Source organism: Danio rerio, chromosome 24 (genome assembly GCF_049306965.1).
Source record: "Danio rerio strain Tuebingen ecotype United States chromosome 24, GRCz12tu, whole genome shotgun sequence".
Taxonomy (NCBI): domain Eukaryota; kingdom Metazoa; phylum Chordata; class Actinopteri; order Cypriniformes; family Danionidae; genus Danio; species Danio rerio.
The window spans coordinates 37,788,256-37,805,090 of record NC_133199.1 but is presented as its reverse complement, the minus strand read 5'-3'; the positions used below and the strand labels follow the sequence as shown (position 1 = coordinate 37,805,090).

General features: G+C 37.8%; 2 protein-coding genes across 2 annotated transcripts in view; one reads left to right on the top strand and one right to left on the bottom strand.

Moving 5' to 3' along the window:
• agap3 (ArfGAP with GTPase domain, ankyrin repeat and PH domain 3) overlaps nt 1-16,835 on the top strand; it is a 985,397-nt gene that overhangs the window by 858,280 nt on the left and 110,282 nt on the right. The window lies entirely within an intron of this gene.
• The window catches only part of dnah5l (dynein, axonemal, heavy chain 5 like), a 113,592-nt gene that overhangs the window by 73,613 nt on the left and 23,144 nt on the right, over nt 1-16,835 (bottom strand). The window contains exons 29-41 of the mRNA XM_002666688.7: nt 15,234-15,638; nt 8,762-8,880; nt 8,532-8,668; nt 7,562-7,724; nt 6,920-7,031; nt 6,706-6,834; nt 6,494-6,594; nt 6,311-6,409; nt 3,845-3,998; nt 2,322-2,588; nt 1,798-1,926; nt 1,397-1,612; nt 529-675 (exon numbers count right to left, since the gene is read on the bottom strand). Coding sequence (XP_002666734.3) covers nt 529-675; nt 1,397-1,612; nt 1,798-1,926; nt 2,322-2,588; nt 3,845-3,998; nt 6,311-6,409; nt 6,494-6,594; nt 6,706-6,834; nt 6,920-7,031; nt 7,562-7,724; nt 8,532-8,668; nt 8,762-8,880; nt 15,234-15,638 — 2,178 coding nt within the window. The remainder of the gene's footprint in view (nt 1-528; nt 676-1,396; nt 1,613-1,797; nt 1,927-2,321; nt 2,589-3,844; nt 3,999-6,310; nt 6,410-6,493; nt 6,595-6,705; nt 6,835-6,919; nt 7,032-7,561; nt 7,725-8,531; nt 8,669-8,761; nt 8,881-15,233; nt 15,639-16,835) is intronic.

Sequence of the window (16,835 nt, the reverse complement as noted above, 5' to 3'; positions counted from 1 at the left end):
TATGCGCACCGGCCTCGAATCCCACGGACTGAGCTCTGGATTATGAGAGGAGGAACGATGGCAGAGGAAGCCAAGAAAGGACCGGGCCCGGGCATATTGTTTTAACTTTTGCTTTCAGTTCTTTTTCAGTTCAGTTATTAATAACAGTGACGGCAGCTCATCACGGAGACTGCCATCAAACTGAAAGCAAAAGTTAAAACTATATGCCCGGGCCAGGTCCTCTCTCGGCTTCCTCTGCCATCGTTCCTCCTCTTATAATCCAGAGCTCCTTCCGTGGGATTCGAGGCTGGTGCGCACCACAGGTGCATCCATTTACACGCGGCCTCATTCTGTTCCCATGGCTCTCGGCCACGCCCCCTCGCCACAAGAGGTTAAAGCCTAGTGCTATTTAAAGAGATAGTTCACCCAAAATTTTTAATTCTGTCATTATTCACTTTTCCAAAACCTGTTTCTTGTTTCTGAAGTCGTTACACAACATTGTTGATGATTTACAATTAATAAACAATAAAGAACCGAAACATTAGTTACCAGGTCATCAAAAATGTCCTTCTGGTGAACGTGTATGGTGATGAGTGTCTCATATTTGGTTCTTTCCATCTTGGTCAGATCATGAGTAGTCATATCAATCAGTTCGTTCAAAAGATCCAGGAATTTCTGGTTAGTTGTCTGCATTATCTGGATCAATAAAAACAATTGTCAACATCATACAAACAATGTTAGGGTACGACTAGGCCCACACAAAATCTGTGCAAGCAAATATCTGCAGATTTTGTAGGCCAACATTGAATCTGTTTATTTATTTATGAAATGTGTGTAAATATTTATTTATTTTATTTTCATATTAATTTTAGAAATATATAAATAATATGCAAAAGTTTATATTTTTTATTTAAAATATAGTTTGTAAAGTAATATATTCTGTCTTTTAAATATATTATTTGAGAGACTTCACAGAAAAAAATGTTTGGTTTCATTCAATTCTTTTGTCGTTTTTCAAACTTCTTGTTGTTCCAACACAAATCAATTAAGTTACCCTAATTGTTTTTACAAATTTAAGCAAATTAAACATATAACAATTAAGTTGTTCCCCGAAACACTGAAGAACTGTGTTGATTCAGCTTATTTTAAATAAGTAGTTTAAGCAAGCAGCAACATTTTATTTTGAGTGTTTGTTTACAAAAACAAGTGAAACTAGTTTCAATTTGCATTGTAAACCTGAAGTAAAAGTTAAAAAGTTGTTATTTTTATTTCACGTTTTTAAGTTTTTAGTTACTATACTGCCAAAATCATTCCCCTTTAGATTTTTTTTTTTTACAAAAATAGCAAACAATGTTCACAGATTCTGTCTGGCTCTGGGTATGACCTCACAAATATATAATACGAATTGAGTTTGAACCTTCTTGTCAGCCTTGCTTTGCTGCAGAGCTTCCTCAGCATCTCTGGTCCAGATAAACTGTATGCCGAGCAGTCCGACCTGAGCAGGGAACATCGACTGGAACTCCACCAGTTTAAAGCCCTGATCACCGATGACCATGGCAGCTTGTCTTATAATGCTATGAAGGGTCTTCTTGACTCCATCAAGTAACATACCCAGCCAGGCTTCAACATTGCCCTGTGGTGAGACATCAGTAACTATCTTCATTAGTATTTTTAGGTATTTTTTCACCATTTTATTTTTTGTCCAAGAATACAATATGTTAATACTATGAATTAAAGTGTATTTCTATGATGGGATTGGGGATTTTTTTAATGATATTTAAGACATTTACTATAAAGTTAACACCAGAAAAACCGTACCTGGGCATTAATTGGTTCACTCATATTCACTGTTTCCCCTTCCTGTGACTGAAAGCTCAGTATCTGGTCATAGTTTTTCTCATGAAACACAACTCTGTTCACATTATCAAAAAGGTTCAAGAGATGAGCCTGGAAGTCATAAAAAACAAGAATTCATTTCTTTTAAAATCAAGTGAATGATAAAATACAATTTCTTATTGATTTACTATGTAAAAAAAAACATTCAGAATCAAAACCTTGCTGTTTAAAAAAAACTACTTTGGAATTTGAGCAACTCGTGTCACTTTCAATATGTCTTGCTGCATTGAAGGACATTTCCAAAAACCAGGTAAAACAAAATCAAATCATAGTAAAACGCAGTGATATATTATAAACGACAATCAACAGATGCACATGAGAAGGATGTGTAAACAAAACGTATTAGGATATAGTGGATTTGGGGGAAAAAAAGCTGCGAGCAGACATCGCCTCAACCGTATTTCACACTTCTATGACATAGTAGTGCTATGATTAGATAAATGCACCTGTATAGTGTGTGAGTCAGATGCTTGACCCAGTATCTCCAACAGGACGGGGTCAGAGACGAAAAAGAACCTCGGGAAGACGAGACGTTTCTTCTCCAGGTATCCGCTCAGAGATTTCTGACACACTTCCAGCTGTTCCAGCAGGTGTGGCAGCAGCTGTTGCAGCGTCTCATCCCCGACACAGCACTGAACCACACCAGGAATCTCATGTGCCCGCTGCATTATCCTCTGCCATGATTTGTCAATGTTCTGGAAGCGTTTAGCCTCCTGCAAAGAGTAAAAAATTCAAGAAGTGTTAACTATACAGTATATATACACTCACCGGCCACTTTATTAGGTATACCTTACTAGTACCGGGTTCGGCCCCCTTTTGCCTTCAGAACTGTCTTAATCCTTCGTGGAATAGATTCAACAAGGTACTGGAAATATTCCTCAGAGACTTTGGTCTATCACACAGTTACTGCACATCCATGATGCCAATCTCCCGTTCCACCACATCCCAAAGGTGCTCTATTGGATGGAGGTCTGGTGAATGTGGAGTTGGTACTAATGGGCTTAAAGTGTGCCAAGAAAATATACCCCACACCATTACACTATTACCACCAGCCTGAATCATTTATACGAGGCAGGATGGATCCATGTTTTCATGTTGTTGATGCTAAATTCTGACCCTACCATCCGTATGTCCTAGCAGAAATCGAGAATCATAAGATCAGGCAACGTTTTTCCAATCTTCTATTGTCCAATTTTGGTGAGGCTGTGCGAATTGTAGCCTCAGTTTTCTGTTCTTAGCTGACAGGAGTGGCACTCGATGTTGTCTTCTGCTGCTGTAGCCCATATATATAATTTTTTTCTTTGGGATAGGACTGTGGAATTTAATTGTGTATATATCGAATGGACAAAATAAAAACTATATAGTTTCATAATATGCTTTGTCATCCCAAAATACATTGTTTATGGTGATACTTTTTCATAATTTATATGAGCACAATTTTACACGCCATTATGGTGATGCAGACAGAACCATGAAAAACAACATTGTCAGAAAGTTACAATTTTTAAATGACATTTTTTTTAATTTTGCATTTTATTTAGCTATATATATGTATTTTTTGTTTGATCTGTAATCATTAGATTTTGAAAAGTGTTTTATATTTTATTCATATTTATTTTACATTTCTACATTTTAAATCGAATGTTTACCCTGAAGTTCTTAATACAGTTATAAATATGATCACACATGAATGAGTAAATTTCTGAGTACATAATTTAGAATATAAAAAATATAGTCCTTTACATGTGGTCTATATATATATATATATATATATATATATATATATATATATATATATATATATATATATATATATATATATATATATATATATATATATATATATATATATATATATATAAACTATTAAATAATTGAATTTACATAAATGGTACTGTGATATTGTGTTGTTCTGTATATTATAATCAGGTTGTGAAATGCAATAACACATTTGTGGTATTTGTGCTACCTGTGGCAGTTGTTTGGCAATGTCTCCACCCACAAACACAGCCTCCAGGTACAGCCACAGATTTTGTACTGTGAGCCACTTCTCGATCACCTCTGAACTGTTTGACAACTTCTGCACCCACTGCTGGATAGTGGGCTTAAATGGAGCATTATATCTGAAACAAGAATGTTCTTTTTTTATGAGCATAAATGAATGATTATCATGAACATTTACAATAATTCCCAGAAAACATAGTAACACTTCACATTAAGGTTGTATTAAAGGTGCTGTATGTACATTTTTGACTCTTCTAAAGCATACAAATACCCTAATATGTTTGCAGATATTTACGAAACATGCTAAGTAAACAGTCTTGTTTATCTTAAAAACAATGCTGAAGTCAAATATTCTGCTTTGTAAATGGGAGTTTTGCTGGAACGCTGTCTTTGGTTTGGTTATTTTAACCCTCCCACTGCCAATTTAGCCAATTATATTTCAGCACCCTGGCTTGCTTTGATGGAAAACAGCATATTTCTCTTTCTTTCTTTCTTTCTTTCTTTCTTTCTTTCTTTCTTTCTTTCTTTCTTTCTTTCTTTTTTCTTTCTGAAAGGTTCTCAAAGCATGCTCTTGTGACTGAAATGCGACCTCCAGTGGGCAGTAGCAGACTCCACTCACACACACATGTGCCTCATTCTAACTGATTACATACGCACCACCCGAGGATTGTCAAGAACTGACTACACACACTACTCAAGCAGCACACACACTCACTCCAGTTGCAGAGTCTTGTTTACTGTAAGAGACATTACAACGCATTTTCCTTGTCTTGTTTTGTTCCGCCTGCCTTATGACCTTACGCCTGTTATTGTACTACGATTCTGGATTGCCTTCACACATCTGTTTGCACCCAGGTTGACCATTGCTTGCCTGACTGCCTCAATAAACCTGCATGTGAATCCGAACTCTGTTGTAAGTGTCATACCCCTGGTTACAACTACGTGACGAGATTTGCAGTAATAAGCAATTTGGCTGTTTGCACCAGACGAAACACAACAAAATTTTAAATAAATCTATTCAGAAGCATACAATATGCAATCACTCATGAAATGGTAAGGTTTATAATCCAATGAATACATATCAAACCTGTTTATTGTTATTTTTATTAATAAAAATACAACAAATCTCTTATTCTTTTATTGATTTTATTAAAGGTGCAGTAGGTGTTCTTTCACAATGCTAACAGCTTAGCATAAATCTCTGAATCACAGTCCCTCCCCTGCCATCTAGAGCCACGCCTCCTTTACGAGCACAGCAAAAGAACCCTCTCTCATGTGTTAAAAGCGACTAGTGCTTTTCCGGTGGCGTACAAGCCAAACTGACATGCTATTTCATAGCAAATATTTAGAGTTGCATGGTAAACAATATAGGGAGAGACTAGGCGGAATAGCGCTATTTACTTGTGTTTTGTTGTTAAACTAATTAAAATCTACAATATCGATGCTGTGAAAGTTCCCTTATGAAACTGAAAATATTATCAATCTTTCATCGGAAGATTTTAGTGGCTGAACAACACTTCTGTGAAGATATAACCCATTTGTAACAACATCATCTAACGTTACATCAGCTTTGCATGAAGCTAAAATAGTTTTAAACAAAACATTACCTGTCTAAGAGAAATCCTTCAGCCATTGTTTCATCCTTTCTCCAGCGTGCAAAGGTAACTCCAATATTGATTCAGGTTTTTAAAAAGTTTTGATTCAGAAGGTTTTTATTGATCTTGTGCGCGCGCGCCCTCTCTCGTGAACGCGCAGCACAGCGGTCGGCGGAGATGCATACAAACGGCTGCGCAGTTGTTCAAATCTGCATTTGCTGACAGACAGTTTCGCCTACTTATCGGAATTATGAGAGATGTCAATCCGACTCTATTTAACTGGATGAACATTTTTTAGTTTTATGCCTTACCCAAAAAATAAAAGTACATATAAAAACATTATGATCATTTACTTTAATCATTACTATTAGACTGTGAAGAGGCTTTTAATCAGCACAACAAAAAATGCTTCTGAAGACAATCACCTACTGCTCCTTTAAGTACAGGTCAGAATAAATATGGTTCATTTTAAATAAAGATATGTGCTATGTTAAGTAAAGTTGGAATATCACTGAAAAACATTGGATCAACTTAGAAGAAAATATTTTTTATTAATTAATTTATTTTTAACAGTTTTTAGTAATAAAATAAGTTGAATTTTAAAAATATATATATTTGTTTATGTATGACAAATTAAATTAATTTGTTTTCACTTTTTCAGTGTATCAAGTTTTCACTTTTTTTCCAGTGTTTTCCAGTTTTAATCTCACCAAAGGGATTTAAAACGATAAAGTAGATACTTATCAACCTATATAAAAAAAACCTTTTAAAAGAACTCACTTGATACAGACACCAAAAGGTGACATCTGTGTGAATGTGACTATTTAATTAAATACCTGTTACTCATTAAAGACCCAAGCACCATGAGACTGTCCTCCATTAATGCCACCTTCTCTGAAGTATCGGATCCTTTCAGCAGCAGCTCTCCACGATTCCTGAAATGATTTTATATAGATTTTTAAAACTGAACAGATTTAATGACAAATATTAAGTTGAGTTATTTACAAACGACATCTAACCTGAATGTTGCAAATGTGAACTGATGGCCGCTCCATTCAGTTACAACATCTTTGAGTTTGGCTTCAATGTCTCGCTCCTTAACGGCACTGATACACACATCCTAGCAGCCAGAAGTGTTTTTTATAATTTATTAGGATGCGTTAAGGATATTTTAAAATAAGGATATTTTTTTTATTGGTACATAGACATGAACATTTTGTCAGCACAATACCTCAATGTCTTCTTTGCACTTTAGCAAAGGTGCTTCCATAACATTTCGAAGGCTAAAATTTGGAGCTTCCACTTCAAACTTGTGCTTGGTAAGATCAGTTATCCGCTCCCAATGTCGGGCCATCATTGCCTAGTCATGAATGAGCTTGTTAATAAAAGATTGTTGTGTATGAATGCAGTATGCTGCCAAGGAACTTATGCTTGCTTGACATCACCTTATTTGCCATCATGTATAGTAGAGGACAGGTTTCGTTGAAGTCATCGATAGTCTTTTTCAGGTCATTAAAAGCTTGCCATTCTTTCAGAGCTGCAGGAAGCTTGCGGATCCTTAAAAAGAATGACAGAATTAGCTCCCAGATTCCCATATAGTATTTGATCCATTTTAAAGGTCCCATAAAAATTAAAAGAAAGTTTTTTAAATGTTAATATTAATATTGGTAATTTTCTATATATTTATTAGCTAGTGTGTTCCAAAACATTGACAAAATTCACCTTTAGAAGATATAAAACTGACATGAACATGTAAAGCTTGTAGTTTGTGACTTTTGCATGAATTGATCAATGTTTTTAATCACGCTAACCTATCCTACAATTTCTCATCACATCATAACCAATCAAATGCTCCCTAGTATCTGACATGCCAAGCTTTCAAGACGCTTCTCGTTTGCTTTTCAATTGATGTACTTGAGCTCAACCACTTAAAACGCTATTGGCTGTTTTTTTTTAAAAAGAGGAGGAGCTAACCTATGTCTCACCCTCTCTTCGTGTTTCGGTCAAGATTACATCAAACATTAAATATAAATGCGCATTTTAAATTGATTCACGAGACCTTTAAGTATGTGACTATCATAAGAAACCTGTTCTGGAAATCCAGCAGCTCATTGTTGATCTTCTCTATATTGAGGTCGGCCCATAGTATGTCATAGTAGCCTGAAACGCTGTCAATGACAGAATTGTAAAGACTGTAGAGCTTGGAGAGGAGGTTGAGCTCTCGTTTGATTCTGTGAAGATCAGGATATTCTGAAAAAACAAAAGAAAAATATGAGAGAATAAACAAGAACAGATATAGTCTAAAGAATAGGGAACAGAGACGTGTGTCTGGAACAGACAATGGTTGTCTAGCGATCTTCAATCGTCTGTTCCAGACACCCATTGTAGTTCCAATGAAGGGGAACCTCATAAGTCAGTAGAGTACTGCTTCTTTGGTAAAAATAATCATAAAAAAAACTATTGAAAATTCTGTTTGTCTGGATTTTTTTATGGTAAATATATTTTGGTTTTATTCTGTAAACTACTGATGAAATTTCTAACTAATTTAAAACAAAATTTTAAAACGATTTTTTTTCATAACAAAGTTTTTAGACATGATTTTTTTGGCAACTGTAAACCAATATTTTAACTTAAACACTGTTAAGAGATAAGAAACCAATATATTTGTTATTCTGTCATTTTGCAGGATAAAAATGCTCTAAATTACAATATTTTAATTTGAAAGTTTGAAGAAACGTTATCTTTATTGAATAAAACAAATACTAACATTTTACTCAAACCCATACCTATGCAATACTTCTATTAAATCCAGAAAAATAAATGAAAATAGTTCTTTAATTTGTTTACATATCTGTGTGCATATTTGTGAGGTATTTATTCTGTTTAGTGGATTGTATTGCTCTATACTATCCCTTAAAATGAACCATTCAAACAACAAAACAAACTTTACTATAAAACGTTGATGTCTAACCCTACTTTCATTCAAGCCAAAGTAAACCTAATGTCTACCCTGCCCTTGCTGAAACCCATATTAACAAAGAAAAAACACACAAGCACCTCCAACAGGCAGACCAAACAGTTCTTCGCCACTGGAAAAGGTGACATATTTCCTCCACAGTTCATCAAACTTGGCCTGATAAACTTGTAACCTGTCACTGGCTTCACGTGGCGGCAAACCTGTAACTCCGGGACCACTAAACACACACATGGAGGCTTTATTTAGATACTTCAACCACAAACAAAGGTATTACAGATTACATGTAGAGAACATGCTAATTTAAAATTACCTGTTGTCATAGTCTCCATAGAAACTTTCTACAGACTTCTGGAAGACCTCAACCCCAGCTATAAGCTCAGCCTTCATGTGAGGTTCAACGTCTGAAAGTTTTTTCTGAGTTTCTTTAGCCTTGAAATTTAAATAAAAAATTTGATAAATCATTGTGCATTTGGCAAATGCTAAACAAAGTAAACCCAGCGATATTCCATTCAACTCAAGTTTATTTGCATAGCACTTTTCACAATAATAAAGGTTTCAAAGCAGCTTCACAAAAGGAGCACATCATTGCATTACAATCAAATTTGGAAAAGTTCAGGTTATTAGTTATGATAACTTTATTATTTACTAAAAAATTGAACTAATTAAATTGCTTTTAACAGTTATTATATATAAACATAGTTAACCCGCATGAATGACTTAAACAGTGCTCTTTTCTAATCTCCCGGTAGGGTCAGCGGTAAAGTTTTTTACCTGTGTTGTGATTGCCAGCAGCGTTTACTCCACTGGAGATTATTTGCAGTATTCTTACCAAACTACAACTCCCAGAACTCTTTGCACTCATCAAACCCCTGCCACAGCTGACAATAATCCAGACACTCACACACAGACACAGCTGTAGCTGTAGCTCATCTACACTGATTACATGGACTGTATATACCACTTATTTTCACTAAAACTTCTTTTTCTGTTACGATTGACGCTGGACAACAGACATGGGGATCCATGTGCAGTTTATTAACAAGAGAGTTGTGCAGGCAATGGTTACAAACAGGAACAAACAGCAGTATAAAAGTAGTCCAAAAAGCAAGGTCAAAAATAGGCGAAAGGTCGAAAACACCAAAAGACTAGACAAGGAACAAAAAAACGCTTTGTAATGTTAGCTAGTAAACAAGACTCGGCCAAGTCTTATGCTGTATTCACACCAGAAGCGGAACGTGCAAATAAATTGCGATATTCGCGTGTAAATAGATGCGTGAACATTTTGAGTTTACTCGCTTCATTCAATTCATTCAAATCAGCTTCATCTGCACATCACATCCACTTCACAACAGACACAGATTCAAATCATGGGCAGGACATCTGTCTGTCTTGTGACTCTAGCTTTGTTGCTAAACAGTTAACATGGATTTTATTGAGAGAATAACTGTGTTTATGTGCTTTATGAAGGCTGAAAAACACCGTTGATACGTTTGGGGCTGTGTCTGAGTCCACTAGATTCTTTTGAAAGTGCACCCAGCTCTGAGAGTTCATAAACTCCTCCAGAAACTGTACCTGGATGATGGAGGCCTTCAGCGGTGCTTCCGACTGAGCCGAGCTAAGTTTGATCAACTGTTGTCGGTGTCAGCAGGAGGATTTCCCCCTGGGACCCCAACAATGGGCGCTACATCATAATCACACCCCTACAAGAGAAAGCTACTGATTGGTTAATGTATCAATCACGCAAAACGCTCAACTTACGCCACGTCATTTGCAATTTGCGTATTGCGCCGCAGGATGTCTATTCGCGCCTTTGCATTGACTTGAGCAATTTATGCTTCTTCCGCATCTGTTGTGAACGCAGCACTAGTAAACGGGAGTGGTACATTTACATTTACATTTACATTTAGTCATTTAGCAGACGCTTTTATCCAAAGCGACTTACAAATGAGGACAAGGAAGCAATTTACACAACTAAGAGCAACAATGAATAAGTACTAAAGGCAAGTTTCAGGTCTGTAAAGTCTAAGAAGGGAAGTGTTAGTAGTTTTTTTTTTTTTTTTTTTTTTTTTTTTTTTTTTGTACAATTAGTGTGATATTCAAAGAGGCAATTGCAGCTTAGGAAGTGAAGTGGAGACTAAATAGTTGAGTTTTTAGTCGTTTCTTGAAAATAGCGAGTGACTCTGCTGTTCTGATGCAGTTAGGGAGTTCATTCCACCAACTGGGCAGATTGAGCGTGAGCGTTCGCGAAAGTGATTTTTTCCCTCTTTGGGATGGAACCACGAGGCGACGTTCATTCACAGAACGCAAGTTTCTGGAGGGCACATAGATCTGCAGAAGTGAGTGCAGATAAGAAGGTGCTAGGCCAGAAGTCACTTTGTAGGCAAACATCAGAGTTTTGAATTTGATGCGAGCAGCAACTGGCAGCCAGTGCAAACGGACTAGCAGCGGAGTGACATGTGCTCGTTTAGGTTCATTGAAGACAACTCGTGCTGCTGCATTCTGGAGCAGTTGAAGAGGCTTGATAGAGTTAGCTGGAAGCCCAGCTAGTAGAGAGTTGCAGTAATCCAGTTTGGAGAGAACAAGAGCTTGAACAAGGAGTTGAGCTGCATGTTCAGATAAGAAGGGTCGGATCTTTCTGATGTTATAGAGTGCAAATCTGCACGATCGAGCAGTTCTAGAAATGTGGTCAGAGAAGTTTAGTTGGTCATCAATCGTTACTCCAAGGCTTTTCACCATTTTGGATGTAGTAATGGTTGCCCCATCCATCTGGATTGAAAAGTTATGGTGTAGAGTCGGGTTGGCAGAAACTACAAGCATTTCCGTTTTTGCGAGGTTCAGCTGAAGATGATGATCTTTCATCCAGTGTGAAATATCCAACAGGCAGGCTGAGATACGAGCTGGAACCGAGGGATCATCAGGATGAAAAGAGAGGTATAGCTGGGTGTCATCAGCATAGCAGTGGTAGGAGAATCCATGTCTCTGGATGACTGGTCCTAGAGATGATGTGTAGATGGAGAAGAGAAGTGGCCCAAGAACAGAGCCTTGAGGTACCCCAGTGTTTAGATGCTGTAGGTTGGACACCTCTCCCCTCCAAGACACCCTGAATGACCTGTCAGAGAGGTAAGATCTAAACCATTGTATAACAGTGCCCGCAACGCCCAGTGACTCAAGCGTAGATAGCAGGATCTGGTGGTTGACAGTGTCAAAAGCAGCTGACAAGTCCAGCAAAATGAGGACTGATGATTTAGAGTCTGCTTTAGCCAGTCTGAGATCCTCCACGACCGAGAGCAGGGCAGTCTCAGTTGAGTGGCCTTTCTTAAAGCCGGATTGCTTGTTGTCCATGAGATTGTTTTGAGTAAGAAAGTCCAGGACTTGATTGAACACTACTTTCTCCAGAATCTTGGCCATGAATGGAAGCAGGGATACTGGTCTGTAGTTTTCAAGTAGCGTATGGTCCAGGTTGGGTTTCTTTAGCAGTGGGGTTACCCTAGCCTGCTTAAATGTAGTGGGGAATAAACCAGAGTCAAGAGATGTGTTAATTATGTGAGTCAGTGTTGGTATGACTGCAGGAGAGATGGCTTGCAAGAGATGAGAGGGAATGGGATCGAGTGGACAAGTGGTTGCATGGCTAGATAGCACAAGTTTGGACACCTCAGACTCAGAGAGCTGAGAAAAAGAGGTGAGTGTGTGTGGTGTTGGTGTTGTATCTTGCGTGTTTGTTGTAGGTGCAGCAAATTGAGCACTGATTTTTGCAGTTTTGGTGCAGAAGAATGTAGCAAAGTCATCAGTAGTAAGTGTGGAGGATGCGGGTGGAGGAGGAGGATAGAGGAGGGAGGAAAATGTTTTAAAAAGTAGGCGAGGATTAGTGGCATTGTTGATTTTTAGACGGTAATACGTCTGCTTTGCAGAAGTAACCTCAGCTGAGAAAGAGGACAGAAGAGTTTGGTATGTTAAGAGATGTGCAGGATTTTTAGTTTTCCGCCAAATTCTCTCTGCAGCCCGAAGTTTTGAGCGATGCTCACGGAGAGCATCCGAGAGCCAGGGTGCAGGAGGACTGGCACGGGCTGGCCTGGATGCAAGAGGACATAATCGGTCTAGACATGATGCTAGTGTGGAGCAGAGTGTATTAGTGGCACTGTTCGAATCAAGTGCAGTGAGTTTGCGAGATGGAGGAAGAGAGTCTGAAACAATGGTGGATAGTCTATTGGGTGAGAGAGATCGTAGGTTTCTGCGAAAGGTAACCAGTGTTGGAGTGTGTGGCGGCTCAGGAGTAATGTGGATGTTGAGAGACAGAAGGAAATGATCAGATATTTGTAGTGGAGTTACTATTGTTTGATCAGTGAAGCAGTGTCGTGTGTAAATAAGGTCTAGCTGATTACCTGATTTGTGGGTAGCAGAAGTAGGTGCTCTTTTTAGGTCAAAAGAGGCAAGCAGAGTCTGAAAGTCTGCAGCTTGCGGTTTGTCAACGTAAATGTTGAAGTCACCTAGCACCAATAAGGGAGTGGCAAAATTAGAAAAAGATGAGAGAAGAACATCCAGTTCATCTAGGAAGTGACCTAATTTACCTGGTGGGCGGTAGATGACAACCACATTTATGTAGAAGGGGTGGATAATGGTGACTGCATGGAATTCAAAGGAGCTGATTGTTGGCAGGGACGGTATCAGAGTAAATTTCCATTCTTTGGAAATTAGTAGTCCAGTCCCACCCCCTCTCCCTGTCTGACGAGGAGTGTGGGAAAAAGAGAAATTAGCAGAAAGAGTAGCATGTGTAGCAGTGTCCTCCGGCCTCAACCAGGTCTCAGTTAGAGCCATGAGATTATAGTCAGAATATGTAGCTATGGAGGTAATAAAATCAGCCTTGTTAACAGCTGATTGACAATTCCAGAGGCCCACGGAGAGAGAGAGTTGTGAAATAGTAGATACATGTATTGAACGAAGGTTGTGAGGATTACGCCTGCAGCGCACCTCCCGTGTTTTGCGAGTGTTAGTAACAACAGGAATTAGAAAACACATAATAAAAGTGCACTGACAACAAAAAAAATAAGTGTGAAGTAAAACAATACAGTAAAGTACTCAAGTGCTTTGTCGGTGTCTTTGCTCGGTGGAGTCGCGCAGGTAGAGTCGATGGTCTTTACCCTCGTCGGTCTTCACACGAGGCGGTCTTCACACGAGGCTGCCGCGACCGCTGCCGCGGTGAACTAGTTGTTTATATAACCCCAAAGCACTAGCTGATTGAATTCAGCTGGACACGCCTCGAGAGTCAAAACAAGGGCCGAAACTGAGGCGGACGACGCGAACCGCGTCTGCGTTCGCTACACAAGCTCTTATAGTAACCAAGGAAACAGTGGCTAAACAACTTCTAGTATTATACACAACTGAAAGCAAGTTTAAATGTCCTACAACTTTACACAAACAGCTGGAAACAAGTCCTCAAACCATACACAACAACTGAAACAAATCTTAAATGTACTTACAGGCTGCTGTTCTAGATGCTGCTAAAGTGCTTCTCCTGCCGACTAATGCTACCGTGCTCACTATATAGTGGTTACCTGGCGTTTGGACACGCCTCCCGAGTCAAAACAAGGGCCGAAACTGAGGCGGACGACGCGAACCGCGTCTGCGTTCGCTACACAAGCTCTTATAGTAACCAAGGAAACAAGGTTACAGTGGTTACAGTTATAGTAACCAAGGAAACAGTGGTACATATAGTCCACAGGTGTCAAATCCAGTTCCTGGCACAGCTGACAATAATCCAGACACTCACACGCTTGGCACAGTTTAGTTTCAACCCTAATTAAAAACCTGATTAAACTAATTGAGTCCTTCAGGCTTGTTTGAAACCTACAGGTAAGCATGTTGAAGCAGGGTTGGAACTAAACTGTTCAGAGCTGCAGCCCTCCAGGAACTGGATTTAACACCTGTGATATAGTCCATGTAATCAGTGGAGATGAGCTACAGCTGTGTCTGTGTGTGTCTGGATTATTGTCAACTGTGACAGGGGTTGATGAGTGCAAAGAGTTCTGGGAGTTGGAGTTTGGTAAGAATAGCGAAAGTAATCTCCAGTGGAGAAAACACCCCTGTTGATCACAACAACTTGCCCCATTCAAAAACTAAATAAATACATAATAATAATAATAATAATAATAAATAATTTTTTTAGCCACATTTTAAATAATGTGCCAAAACAAGCATTTTTTTCAACAAAGATTTTATTTTTTTTTAAATGACAAGCTTTAAAATATATAACAAATGTGTAAATAAATTTTCATCGACATAAAAAAAATTAAGACACATTTAACATGATTTAAGACCTAAAAAGAAATTCTTTCAGTGAAGGCCTTAAACTTTTTTATTTGAAATTGAAGACATTTTAAGACCTTTAAGACTCCTTGATACTCTATGATTCTCTTAAAAAAAATAAAATAAAAGCTAATATTCAAAGTCTGTGTGAACTGGAAATTGCTGAGACTTATTTTAGTATGCTAATGTACTTCCAGTTGAAACAGAATATTGAGTAGGGTAAAGGCTTTCTTTGTGCACATCATTCCCTCATAGCAAACTAACAGTAAGATAGCCGTTGTTGAGAATACTTCAGCTCAAGCCATTAAACTGACATCATAAGAGAAAGACCGGTTAAATTAAATTAGAATAAATTTTGCCAAAACAAACATTATTTAGTGTATTAATTGTTCCTCTGATTAATTGTTAGCATAACAATGTGCGCTAGCTAAATAAACATTGTAAATTTTGCATTCACACAGACATTAAAACACATCCCTCACCATCACTTTAAGTTCCTTCCAAGCGTACACAACCCCATCAATCCTTTCTGCGTTTCCGTCATTGAAGAACAGATCGTGGCGATTCAGCAGGGCGAACGACTCCTCCACCGGCCCCATGATGGTTTCTATTCGTATCTCCTCTTCTCGTAACTCACGCAGGGCGCCCATGGATTCCCTCACGTCATCCAGGTCAGAGATGGGCCTCTGTAGCTGCCTGTTCACCCCATCCACAAACGAACTAATCTCAGTCATACCCGCTGAGGCCTGCTGATTTAGAGCCGCCCCGAATTCACGTTTCCAGGTGTGACACTCTTGAATGAGGGACATTTTGAGGGACTCGGTTTCGAAGAGGATTGGGCCCACAGTGCATGTCTGAGGAAGCTCATGAATTTGGGTCTCATAAGCCTGGATAAGAGAAAGTCAGAATCACACAAGAGACAGTTCTCCAAAAATGTTAATTTTGTTTCCCTTGATATAAACCTTCATGAGTTTTTTTCTTCTGTTAAACACAAAAGAATGAATTGAAAATGATGAAAACCATTAACCTTCATAATATTTGTTTTTAATACTATGGAAGTCAATGGGCACAGGTTTTCAGCATTCTTTAAAATATCTTTTTTGTGTTCAATGCAAGACAGAAACTCAAAGGTTTGGAACCACTTGAGAGTGAATAAATAGTGAGTACATTTACATAAAAAATGTTGGGTGAACTATTTAACCCTTCACGCATACAATCACACAGGTGTGATCGACATTGGACTGAAGCGTACAATCACACCGATGTGATTAGAATGCTCAAAGCGCAAGTCATCAACTGCTAAAATTCAAATCTGACGACGTGAGCTGAGGCACAGAAAGAGGTGTGGAGAACGTCATAAATCACTTTTTCTCAAATTTTTAAACTCAAATACAGCTGGGGATACTTACATCAATGTGGCATAATTTTTATGACACTATACAACAAATAATATTTTTTTTGAGTTTAGGGCTGAGGTAGCGGTAGACGGCAATAACTAAATGCGTAATTTAATAAATAATATAAATACTTCTTGTTAACTTCCGATCGTAGCTGTATCCCTTGCTGTATCCTGTACCCTAGCTACAACGACAGCACTCATTACCCATCATATACAAAAAATAATATGATCATTATTAAACTGTTTAAAAAAAACAAAATATATGTTTCACAATATAATTAGTACATTTGTCAATATTTACAGAAAAGGGCAAAAAGAAACGCTAAAAAAACAAAAACACTATATATATATATATATACAGTTGAAGTCAGAATTATTAGCCCCCCTGAATTATAAGCACCCCTGTTTATTTTTTTCCCAAATTTCTGTTTAATGGAGGGAAGATTGTTTCAGCACATTTCTAAGCATAAAAGTTTTAAAAACTTATTTCTAATAACTGATTTATTTTATCTTTGTCATAATGACAGTAAATAATATTTTACTTGATATTTTTCAAGACACTTCTATACAGCTTAAAATGACATTTAAAGGCTTAACTTGGTTAATTAGGTTAACTAGGCAGGTCAGGGTAATTAGGCAAAGTATTGTATAATAATGGTTTGCTCTGTAAATTATTGAAAAAAAA